This window comes from Nannospalax galili, unplaced genomic scaffold (genome assembly GCF_000622305.1).
Source record: "Nannospalax galili isolate Female #2095 unplaced genomic scaffold, S.galili_v1.0 scaffold747, whole genome shotgun sequence".
NCBI lineage: Eukaryota > Metazoa > Chordata > Mammalia > Rodentia > Spalacidae > Nannospalax > Nannospalax galili.
The window spans coordinates 1,757,243-1,769,231 of NW_008357686.1; the positions used below are offsets into that span (position 1 = coordinate 1,757,243).

General features: G+C 43.0%; 2 protein-coding genes across 3 annotated transcripts in view; both read right to left on the bottom strand.

Annotated features, from left to right (window-relative positions):
• The window catches only part of Itgb1bp2 (integrin subunit beta 1 binding protein 2), a 5,631-nt gene extending 4,107 nt beyond the window's left edge, over positions 1-1,524 (bottom strand). Inside the window, exons 1-4 of one of the 2 annotated variants that reach the window (XM_008855568.1) lie at positions 1,364-1,524; positions 1,073-1,122; positions 930-986; positions 713-855 (exon numbers count right to left, since the gene is read on the bottom strand). In XM_008855568.1, the coding sequence (XP_008853790.1) occupies positions 713-855; positions 930-986; positions 1,073-1,122; positions 1,364-1,427 (314 nt within the window). In that variant the 5' untranslated portion in view covers positions 1,428-1,524. The remainder of the gene's footprint in view (positions 1-712; positions 856-929; positions 987-1,072; positions 1,123-1,363) is intronic. The other variant, XM_017794962.2, reaches the window with a different exon arrangement.
• A 507-nt stretch (positions 1,525-2,031) lies between these two features.
• The window catches only part of Nono (non-POU domain containing octamer binding), a 15,410-nt gene continuing 5,452 nt past the window's right edge, over positions 2,032-11,989 (bottom strand). Inside the window, exons 3-12 of the mRNA XM_008855569.3 lie at positions 11,205-11,352; positions 10,178-10,371; positions 8,757-9,058; positions 6,653-6,748; positions 6,006-6,202; positions 5,609-5,693; positions 4,737-4,839; positions 4,167-4,206; positions 3,732-3,841; positions 2,032-3,051 (exon numbers count right to left, since the gene is read on the bottom strand). Of these exons, the coding sequence (XP_008853791.1) occupies positions 2,917-3,051; positions 3,732-3,841; positions 4,167-4,206; positions 4,737-4,839; positions 5,609-5,693; positions 6,006-6,202; positions 6,653-6,748; positions 8,757-9,058; positions 10,178-10,371; positions 11,205-11,343 (1,401 nt within the window). The 5' untranslated portion in view covers positions 11,344-11,352 and the 3' untranslated portion in view covers positions 2,032-2,916. The remainder of the gene's footprint in view (positions 3,052-3,731; positions 3,842-4,166; positions 4,207-4,736; positions 4,840-5,608; positions 5,694-6,005; positions 6,203-6,652; positions 6,749-8,756; positions 9,059-10,177; positions 10,372-11,204; positions 11,353-11,989) is intronic.

Sequence of the window (11,989 nt, forward strand, 5' to 3'; positions counted from 1 at the left end):
GAAAGAAAAAGAAAAAAGCTCTTCCAGAAACAAAATCAATAGGAATATGTAGTGTGGGGATGAGGGTAGGATGTATGAAAATGTTATAATGAAGCCCATTATTTTCTATGCTAACTAAAAAAAAAAAAAAAAATCAAAAACTGAAAATGATCCAGGTGTGCCAGCACACAACTTTAATCCCAGCACTTGGAAGGCAGAGGCAGACAAAGCTCTGTAAGATTGAGGAAACCTTGACTACATAGTGAGTTTTAGGCCAGTTGGGGCTACAGCGAGATCCTGTCTCAAAAAAAACCCCAAAAATAAAATAAAAATGAACCACACACATACACAAAAATCATTTCATTCTCAGCTGGGGATGGTGCTGCACACCTGTAATCCCAGTATTCAGAAAGCAAAGGCATAAGGATCAACAGTTCAAGAAGTTTGGGCTAGAGTGATGGCCTCAACAAAACAAAAATACAAAGGATGTGATAACTGACATATATATTATGGGCTATCTATTCCCTACAATAAAGGTATCTATTCCATCACCCTCACACTGCCTTACAGAAAAGGGCATTTCCTACACAAATTCCCCCTAAGGCAGAACACACACCAGACACATGACCCTTCTCCCATCTCTAACCCCTAGTTCCCAAGCCCCAATGATCCATTAATTCCTAGGAAGCTTCATGGAAAATAGAAGGAAACCCAGGGACCTCCTCCTCTTTACTTAGGCCTTTCTCGGAGCAAGGTCTCTGCTGACTTTGGAATTGTATTCAGAGGTTTTTGATCCTGAAGTGAACTTGTGGCTGGGCCCTCAGGTTGAGGGACCTCAGGAAGCTTCTCAGCACAGTGTGATCCCATAGTACAGCCCTAGTGCAGATAAGGAGATGATTAGAGCAGAATTCTTCTATGGGGAGTAGAATCCAAGGAAGTAAAGGATTTACCTTGATGTTTAAGAACTCAGAGAAATCTACAGTTCGTTTTCGGCAGCAGGACCAACCCTGATGAGAAGAGACCCAGATCAGCTTACATTTCTGGGTTTATCTTGGGGAAATGCTCTTGCTATGCCCCATCACCTACTCCTCACCTTGAGTGCATCATGGAAGATTGGGACCCCAGGGTGATAGCAACAGGAATCTGTAGATACCAGCAGAAAGATCAAGGAAGAAAAGAGTACTGTACCAAATAGTATTCTGACCTCTCCAGGTTCATGTTTGTGGTTTCTTCTCACAGAATGTGATAGAGTAAATCAACAAAGGCTGCCAATCACCCAGACCAATTAAGCCATTTTTTTTTTCTGTTAACAGATAGCCAATATAGCTGAACACCCCCTAACACTCACCCAGAGTCCCTGGCCAGGTCAGAAGTATTTACTCACCAGGAAGGTTGGTATTGGGGTCAAAATGTAGCCCACAGCCTTTGTTATAGCAGAGCAGAGACATGAAGGCGTTGGCCTAACTCACTCAAAGGGTATTTCAAGGAGTCTTGCTGCCGAGTGGGGAATACCTCTTAGTCTAGAGGCTTTTAGCTGTGTGGAAGTGCCAGCTGCTTCTATCTTTAGTTCAGGAGGCGTACACCTCCTAACATGGGCAAGTGAACTTTAGTGGGTCTTCTCAGCCAATAGGAAAGAGCTCCCAACACATTTTAGCTCGGAGGCCCAGGAAAAAAGGATCAGGCAGAAGAGCCTTTGGAACTTGGGTGAGGTCAGCTAACTAGGGCTGAGACAGTTTTAGATATTGCCAATTCCAAGCCTCTGACATACCAGCAGCTGTTCAGAAACTAACACCAATTGAGACCACCCTCTTCCAAACTCCTCCATTTTCTTCATTACAGAGTAGCTGCCCTGCAATTGTCATTACTTCCAGGTAGTAGTATCAACAGCACTTATCCTTGCAAACCCCTGAGCCTTGCATCTTATACACCTCCTCCCCGTTTGCCTAGGTATTTTTTAAGGTAACATTTTAATAAAAAGGTCAAAGGATTATGTTCATCTCCCAAGCCAGAATTCCCCGACCCTCCATTTCCCTTCAAAAATAGCACAGAAAATTAAAAGGCTTAAAATGTATTTTAATAAGTTGATGCTGCATTACTGCTCCATTTCTCAGAAAAAAATTCCAAATTTAAGGTATCAGGAACAAATCAAACATGGTACACCATTAAAAAAAAAAAGCACGGCGTAACTACCTAAGATAGGCAAGGCTAAGAGCTACTGTCAGACCTTTAGCATACAGCAACCCTGTTCCCAAGATTGTACTGGGCCTATTAAGAAAAGCTGTGAACAGCAACATCAAGACACAAAAATTCATTCTTAGGTGGTTCTTAACCAAGAAAAAGATGGAGGCAAGTTAACACAAGATTTTTTTTTAGATATACTAAACTGAAAATCTCTAAGAGAAAATGTCTTCCTTAGGACATTAAGGGGTAATATATGAGATAGAACAGAACCGTACATATGCTGTAACCTCTGTGGACATGTCTGAATTCTCGCCTGGGAGCAAATGGAGGAATGGGGGACTAGGTCATTGGGGGATGTTTGGTTTATGTGGTATATGGCAGTGTCTCTAGGGTTGAGAGGAATAAGGATGAGAAAGCAACCAAAACACAATGGGGGGGGGGCAAACAAACAAACCGGAATGATCAAGATTAATAGGGCACTGGGAGTCCATTTTGCCGATTCCCCAAATCCTCAAAAATCACGTGATACTTTAGGAATGCACCACACAGACTTGAAAGCAACATATCACAGAATTTGATTTGTTAAATACCACCCCTCCCTTGCCCTCTGCCTCCAAGCATACTCCCTTAGAGTAGTACAGGCAGGGAAGACCTAACTATCGGGAGGAATCCCTAATACATTTCCAGGGTAGAATTCTGGCTAGTCCAAAAAGGGTCCTTTTTAAGGGTTGTGGGAAACTAGACACTGCAACTTTATTAGTAGCGGCGGCGTTTGTTTGGAGCAAATTCAGCTCCAGGAGCTGCACGGTTGAATGCAGGAGGAGTTCCACCAATTGCTCCAATTCCTTCCATTGTAGCAGCCTGGCCAAAACGTTCAGTTGTTGGTGGGGTCTTAAAAAAAGACAGAAAGAGAGCAATGTTACAACAGAACCTTGTCCTCAGCTTCCCACCCTTCGATGGTCTTGCACTGAAAGCTATTTCTAATCAATTATTCAAGTCTGTTTAGAGCTCTAGTGGATAACCCAAAAGGAAGGCTGTTCCACTCAAGGTCCATCCAGTCATTTTACCTTTAGCTTTTTATCCATTTAATTCTAAGTGTCACATACTAAATTCCTAGGTTAGATAGGTTGTATCTGAGTCCTTTCAGCTAGGAAGAGCAGGCTATCAATTCTCCAACCTTAAGTGTATCCTGTTTGGGCACATTCCATTTTGTCATTAGAACCAGAACCTCTAGACCACATGAGCCATGAAGTCTATGGATTCATATCTGTTTTGTGTGATAATGTCTAAGTTTCCATGACTTCCTTTGAAAAAACAGTAGTCAATCAATCTGGCAGTCAGACAGAGTCTGTTGCTTAAATCAAAGGTAAAAGTATGATTTTGATACTGAATTTTCTCAAGCTAGAAACCCAGGTCTCAAAACAAGATGATGGCTCCCTCAAAATGACACCAGCAGTTGACTTCTGCCCTTCACATGCATGCACGCGCGTGCACACATACACACAGAGTACACCCAGGAGTTGGGAAGATCCTTCTACATACAATCACTATGGGGCCCTGCAGTTTATTACCAATCCCAAGGTTCCATCTGGCATCATAGTGGCAGGTCCTGGAGGAGCTGGGGTACCAGCTGGCACAGGAGCAGGGGGCATGGCACCTCTATTGTTTATGCCCATAGCACCTAAAGCATAGCAGTATGATCAGTATACGAGAAACAGATTGCCAGTCTCTTCCCCTACCAAAAAAGTGATTCAAGAGGATCTACTGACTAACGTGTCAATACCCCCCAACCCTGGCCAAAACATATGGATGTTCCTGAAAATGTCAAACCATTCAAATCTGGACTAGGTAGAAACTACACAGTTCACTGGAGACCAGAAACACCGCCCCCCACCACAAATCAGGCATGTGGTTCTGTTACTGCCATGCCTGCTGACTTTTTCCCCCCAATTTTGTCTTTTTTTCCCTAAAAGGCAATCTGAACTATTTAACTCTTAAGTCCTTACCTCCCATAGCCATTTGGCCCATCCGTATCTCTTGCTCTCTCTGAAAAACAATATATACTCAAGACAGTCCAAGACAACAATGTATTCTATCTATCATAATCCTGATGACTATACAAAAAAGGGAAGTTAACAGTAGTAACATATCCAAGAGCACTGAGACCAAACTGAAGAACACTAATGGCCTCTCACTAGCTGTATAGTAATTTCAGATACCAAATTAGAATTTCTCATTAGGAACAAAAAGGTGAAAGGGGAAGAAATAGTCCATTTCTTCTAAGACAGCAGCCCATATGTAACTTAGGGATAGCAGTAGACTAGCCAAGTCTGCTAAGGGACTATTTCTTCCTAATATCACTGGGTATAAACAACAGTGGTACTGGCTTTTTATCCCCAATTTTGTAGAAGTCAAAAGCCTCCCTTCAAACCTTACCTGCCAATCAACTTTTTTTTTTCCTAAAAGTTTCAGGGCATAGAAAAACTGGTCATAACCTGGTATTCTAACAGACATTTCATGGTATGTTTATCATATCATGACTGGCCTGGTCCATCATGGGCAAATGGGAGATATACCGCATCAGGGAAGGTTCCTTTGAATCCCTCCTGCTGTCGCCGCATCATCTCTTCTTGTTGCCGCCGCATTTCTTCTTCACGGCGCCTGCGCTCCTCCTCCTGCCTAGAGTCAACCAAGGAATTTTTTTTTATTTTATTACTTTTTAAAATTTTTTATGTGTATGAGCGTACTGCCTGCATGTATGTTGAGTGCACCCTTGTCGTGCAATGCTTCGGAGGTCAGAAGAGGGCTTCAGATTCGAACTGGAGTTAAGGACGGTTTGTAGCTGCCATGTGGGTGCTGGAAATTGAATCTGGGTCCTCTGCAAGAGCAGTCAGTGCTCTTAACTGCTGAACCATCTCTCCAGCCCCCAACCAAGGAATTTTAAGGTAAAGTCATTCTAGAACATAAGGAAACCATCTGAATAGGAGACCCAAGGCAAGATGAGCCTACTGAAAACTACTGCATCTCCCCAAGAACCAGGGCAACTCCCAAAGAAATCAAGAGACCAGCACTCAGTTCTTTCTCTTTAGTGCAGCCCTAGGCCATTCCTAGGCAGCTAAAACACCTATCCAAAAGAGACCCCGAAAAGGAGCCAAGAAATACTTGCCAGCATTTACAATTTATTAGGGATCATGCTGGTAGGAAATAGGAAGCAATACTCTTCAGAGTTGTCAAAAAAAAAAAGAGGTTCAAAAAAAGGAGTTACAAGGCTGGTGAGATGGCTCCCCACTTGCCACCAAGCCTGATAACCAAACTCAATCCCTAGGATCCACATGGTGAAGAGAATACCCAAGTTGTCCTCTGGCCTCCAGATGTCCCTTGTGGCATGTGGCCACACACCACACAAATACATAAATAAATGTAATTTTTAAAAGGGGGGGGGCGTTACCTGAGCTCTAGCTGCTTTCGTTTTTGAACCTCTTGGTTGTGCAGTTCTTCCATTCTCCGAAGTTCTTCTTGGCGCCTCATCAAATCTAGAAGCACATTGAGATTACTTTTGATTCACATTACATATGCTCAATTACTTTTCATAAATATCTAGAAAGCAAAGATATATAATCCCAGAGTGACCATACAAAGTATTCCAGATCCTCCAAATGAAACCAAACGTTATCATTTCCTTCTTCATAGAATTCAGTATGCTGTACCAAATCTCCAAACCCATTTCCTTACTAGGATAAACAATCATTTCAGAGAATAAAAGCAGAGATTTAAGTCTTTCTATTGAGGGACAGTAAAAGCCATGATACTTATTCTACTTTTAAGACTTATATGCCTATACTTACCCTGCCTCATTAGCATGACCTGATGCTCATGGCGAGCTGCCTCCATCTCCATCTCCAGCTTTTCACGAGCCTCCTTGATGTTTCGATCCACTTGGTCCTGCTGCTGCTTCTCCATCTCAATGAGTGCCTTCCAGCGCATGGCGTACTCATACTCAAAGGAGCCAGGTTGTGCAAATCTGGGTGGCTGCTCTCGTTCCCTAAAGACAATGTTCTGAGATTACTTTATCCAAGATTCCTAAGTGTCACATTCTTTCCAAGGGTCAAGTGAATGCCAGTGAACACACAGCAAAGAAAGATCTGTCTCTTTTGAACATCCCTTTACCCTTTAAGTTCAATAACAGGAAATACCTAGGGGATGGGTGTGTGGCTCACTGGCATAGTGTCTGCTAAACATATAAAGCCGTGGGTTCAGTCCCCAGCACTATACACAAAAGCCTCAAGGGAGGCTAGGTATGGTGATGGTACACACCTTTAATCCCATCACTCTGGAAGGCAGAGGCAGGCAGATCTCTGTGAGATCAAGGCCAGTCAGGTCTACATACCAAGTTCCATGCCAGCCAGGAATACATAGTGAGGCCCTGTCTCAACAAAACATACACACACCTACCCAAGGGGAATACGTAAATCAATATATCAAGACTACGTACTTATGAAATTGCTGGTTTTTTATAACCAGCTTCTCTGGAAGTCCCTCTTCATCATCTAACTGGTCCATGGGCTCCACAGTAACAGGCCGAGGAAATCTGGGTGAAAAAAGGGAGCAAAGTGTTAATAAAGTCTCACCATATCCTAATAGGCATACTCCCTACACCTCCCTACACAATGGGAGAAGTCAAAGATTCAAAACTGGATAATTAAAACACTTTTGGTGGGGAACAAAGACAGACTTTGCTCATACCATAGCCTAGCCCAGGCTGCTCTCAAACATGCTTATGTTATCCTCCTGCCTCAGAAGTATTAGGATTACAGATATAAATTACCACACTTGACTAATTTTCTGAAGGGGTCTTTACTTAACGCCAAGTAATCAAATCTTTTTAATTTTCAATCGACTTTTTTGTGTATTTCATACAGAACATCCCAAACAATCTTAATCATCTTTATACCCCCATCCCCACTGGTACCCTCCCATAGTCCCCTCCCCCCCAATCAAGTCTTTTTAAATGGCATTATGGATAATTTGATGTTACTAATACAGATGGATCCAGGCTTCAAAACTCCAAATAGTTTCCTAGGGGCTGGAGAGATGGCTCAGCAGTTAAGAATACTGGTTGCTCTTACAGAGGATCCATCCAGGTTCTGTTCCCGACACCCACATGGCAGCTAACAACTGTTTATAACTCTAGTTCCAGGGGCCCTCTTTTAGCTGAGGCAGTGCATGAGATGGGTATCCTCACAAACAGAGAGGCAAAAACACTCATACAAATAAAACAAAATAAATGAAAAAATTTAATATTAAAACTGGGGGCTGGAGAGACAGCTCAGCGGTTAAGAGCACTGAAAGATCTTGCAGAAGACCCGGGTTCGATTCCCAACACACACATGGCAGCTAACAACCGTCCTAACTCCAGTTCCAGGGGACCAGACACCCTCTTCTGACCCCGAGAGCATTGCATGACACGGGTGTACTTACACACACGCAGGCAATACACTCATACACATAAAATAAAAACAAAATATTTTTAAAAAGATTTTATTTATGTGTACGAGTATATTGCCTGCATGTATGTTAAGTGTACCCATGTGATGCAATGCCCACAGAGGACAGAAGAGGCTGTTGGATCCCCAGAGTTACAGAGAGTTGTTAACTGCCAAGTGGGTGCTGGGATTCGAACCTGGGTCTTCTGCAAGAACAACTAGTGTTCTTAATCCCTGAGCTATCTCTCCAGCCCTAAAACCTATTTTTTAAAAAAATTAAAACTGGGTAGGTGTAGTACACTTCACTATTGCCTAAATACTTGACGTCTATAGAACCCAGGAAATGAGGGAAATGCTCAGACACTGCACGCACTAAAACAACTTTTCAGAATATTAAAACTTTACTGCTCTATCAGAGGGCCAGAGTTCAGACCCCAGCACCAACACTGGATAGCTCAAAAAACCCTTTAACTCAACTCCAAGGGATCTGACGCCCTTTCTGGCCTCCACGGTGGGCACCCACAGATCCCAGCACCAACATTGGATAGCTCAAAAACCCCTGTAACTCAACTCCAAGGGATCTGACGCCCCTTCTGGCCTCCATGGTGGGCACCCACACACATACAGACACAGGCATACACAGAGCTGGGCACGACGGCATACATCTTTAATCCCAGCACTCAGGAGGCAAAGGCAGGGGGAGCTCTATGAGATGGGAGGCCAGCCTGGTCCACATAATGAGTTCCAAGTCAGCTGGGGCTACAGAGAGACCATGTCCCAAAAAACAACAACAAAAAGATTATAGACCTGGTGAGATGGCTCAGCAGGTAAAGGTACTTGTTGATGGAAACCCAGCAATCTGAACTTGATCCCTGGACCCCTGTAAAGGTGGAAGCAGAGAACCATCTTCCCAGAGTTGTCCTGACTCCCATATGTATGCCAAGGCACACTGGAGGACACACGTAAGTTTTTAATTATACTGAAAACTGTATCAGAAAGCTGAGTTAATATCAAGATTTTACATGAAAATAGGAACATGGTCACTAGATGTTAGGTCTCGAAACCAAAGAAAAAATTAGGAGCCCCAAATCTATGTCTGAAAACTCTACTTACGTGGTTAGCAAAAAGGAGCCTTCACTGCACCTGTCTAGAGCTTTCCGAGCAGCTGGCTTCCCTGAGAACTCAACAATGCCTTTTCCTGAGGGCCTTCCTCGGTCATCCACAATGACTACGGCCCTTTCCACCTGGCCAAACACAGAAAAGGCTTCTTCCAACAGTTCGTTGGACACGTACTGAGGAAGGTTGCGAACTGTAAGGGATGCGCTGTGGCAGGCAAAGCGCACACGCAGCTGTTTTCCACGGAGTGGCATATTGTCCAACTCCACTTTGGCAATTTCCGCTAGGGTTCGTGTTTCCTAGGAAAAAGAGGAAAATTAGAAGAATTTAAACAAGGACCAACTAAGCAGCAGCCATCAACAAAATATCCCGCCCCCACAAAACCTTGGCACCAAACACATAAACACAGAAGCCAACAGGCCTATAATACCAGCTACTAAGGGAAGCTTGAAGCAGTAGAAGAAGCTGGAAGAGCTGGGTGACACAGCTCAGTGGTAGAGTGCTTGCCTGGCATGAGCAAGGTCCTAAGTTTAATCTCTAATACCATATCAGAGAGAGAGAGAGAGAGAGAGAGAGAGAGAGAGAGAGAGAGAGAGAATGAGAATGAGAATGATGAGTAGCAGTGAGCCAGGTACAGAAGCACATGTCTATGATGTAGACCACACTCCCAACTAAATTTCTAAAGGGGTTTTCATACCTAGCCTCAAGTAACCAAGTCTTTTTAATGGCATTATGGATCAAATCTCTAACAGTCCTAAAAATACGAAAACTAGGGGCTGGAGAGATGGCTTAGCAATTAAGAGCACTGGCTGTTCTTGCAGAGGACAACCCACGTTTGGTTTCCAGCATCCACCCGACGGCTAACCATCTGTAACTCCAATCCCAGGGGATCCAACACCCTCTTGACTTCTACAGGCAATGTATGCACATGGTACACTTTTACATATGTATATTCAGGAAAAACACTCATACACATAGTTAAAAAAAAACAACTGAAAACAACTTATCCCCTCATGGTTTTGAAGAAGCAGTAAAACAGTATGTGTGTAACAACTTTTGAGACAAATTATATGTAAGCCTTGATAATCACTAAATAAACTTTATCCTCACTCCCATTAAATGTGAATGCCTGCACTTGGGAGGTAAAGGCAGTAAGTTTGCAAGTTTGAGGCCACCCTGGGTTATGTAATGAGATACTGCTTCAAAGGAAACCAAAAGTCCCAAAAGACATGTTTTCGTCCTGTATTCTAGGCAAATAAACTTATAATGTCCTTACAACCTCAGGGAAAAAATAACCTAATTTTGTTTTATATAAACATAAAATCAGTATTATTTCCACTGCTACATTTTCCATATCCATCATTCCCCAGGCTTCCCCATCTTTCAAAGCATATGCCCCAAAGCTCCCAGTTGCTCACCAAGCGGATAAAGCCAAAGCCTTTATCCTTATGAATGAAAACTTCGCCTGCTTTTCCATATTTCTCAAAAAGTTTCCTCATTTCCTCCTCAGTGATGTCAGGGGGAAGATTGCCCACAAAGAGACGACTACGTTGAGTAAAGGTCTTCTCTCCTGGTTTCCTAAAATTCTTCAGGTCAATAGTCAAGCCTTCATCTGAGAGAAGACACATTGTCACCCAAAAGACCCGGCAAAGAATTAGTTACAACCTCAAAATGCCATAAATGAAAAATGATGTTTCTGAAATTGCTATAGAGAAAACACTATTTCTCAACATAATGTATCCAATTCATCAGTAAACTGTATCTTACAAAGCACTATGCAGACTCAGAGACAGCCCTAAAATGGTCCAGAAACCAAGGTGGCTAAGCCAGAGACAATGTAACAACTACAGGCTAAAAAGAAACAATGCAAACTGGCTGTGGTGGTGCTTGCCTTTAATTCTAGCACTCAGTACAGAGGCAGATGGTCCCAATCTCTATGAGTACAAGGCCAGCCTGGTATACACAGCAAGTTCCAGATGAGCTAGCGCTACACAGTGAGACCCTGTCTCAAAAAAAAGAGCCCTACATGTCTTAAGCAATCAGATTTTCATTTTTTTTTTGAGACAGGGTCTCCCTGTAGCCCCAGCATGCCAGTCCTGAGATCATAGGGTTTGTGCACAGCTCTGATGGCTATCTCTAAGAACCAAGCTACATACAGACATCTGTTTAGCAGTAGTATGTGCCAACTGGCCGAGTAGCTGTTCTAAGTCTGTTCCTTTCAGTCATTTTCTGTAACAATGAAGAAGTAAATAGCAGGCATGCAGCCTGAGCATTCTTAACTTGCACACCCACCTTTAATCCCCTCCAAAAAAAGTAAATAGGAAAAAGAACAAAAATGGGCCAAAAAGGCCTATTTATTTATAATATTCAAAGACTCATCTAAAAATCACGAAACGACTCCCAATAGGGAACCTATTTCTAACCCATCACTTAGCATCTACTCACTTTGGCTGCTGGCCTGTTGCCCATTTGCAGGTATTGGTGGTGGTGGTGGCTGCTGCTGGTGGTGCTGCTGGTGGTGATGCTGATGCTTTCTTGGAGTATGATTCTGCTTCTCCAAGTTAAAGGTTTTATTGCTCTGCATTTTCACACCCTAAAAGAAAATGCTGACTGTCAAATATATTCAGTGCTAAGGGTGCAATCAGTCACCTTGCTGATGGCTTACATGCCATTGATCACTCTTGGTAGTCTTACCTTTTCCCTGATCCAAAATTGAAGGTCTAAAGAGATGCACAAGGCCAAGCTCAATCCCTAGTACTCAAATAAAAAAAATATAAAAATAACTGGGGACAAAATGACATAAAAACCTTCCACTTCAATACCATATTGAATACCAATTGGTTAGTTACTACCTTCCCAAAAGAATCTACCACCAGGCAGGCTATGGTGGCGCATGCCTTTAATCCCAGCACTGGAAGGCAGAGGCAGGATGATCTCTGGTTTAAGGCCAGCCTGGTTTACACAGTGAGTTCCAGGACAGAAGGGGCTACACAGGGAGACCCTGTCTCTCTCTTTTTTGTCTTTTTGAGACAGGGTCTCCCTGTAGTCCCAGCTGACCTGAACTCACTATGTAGACCAGGATGGTCTTGAACTCACAGAGACCTGCCTGCCTCTGCCTCCCGAGTGCTGGGACTGAAGGCATGAGCCACCACATTCTTTTTTTCCTTTTATTTTTTTTCGTGAGACCCTGTCTCAAAAAGACAAAAAAAAAAAAAAAAAAAAAAAAAAAA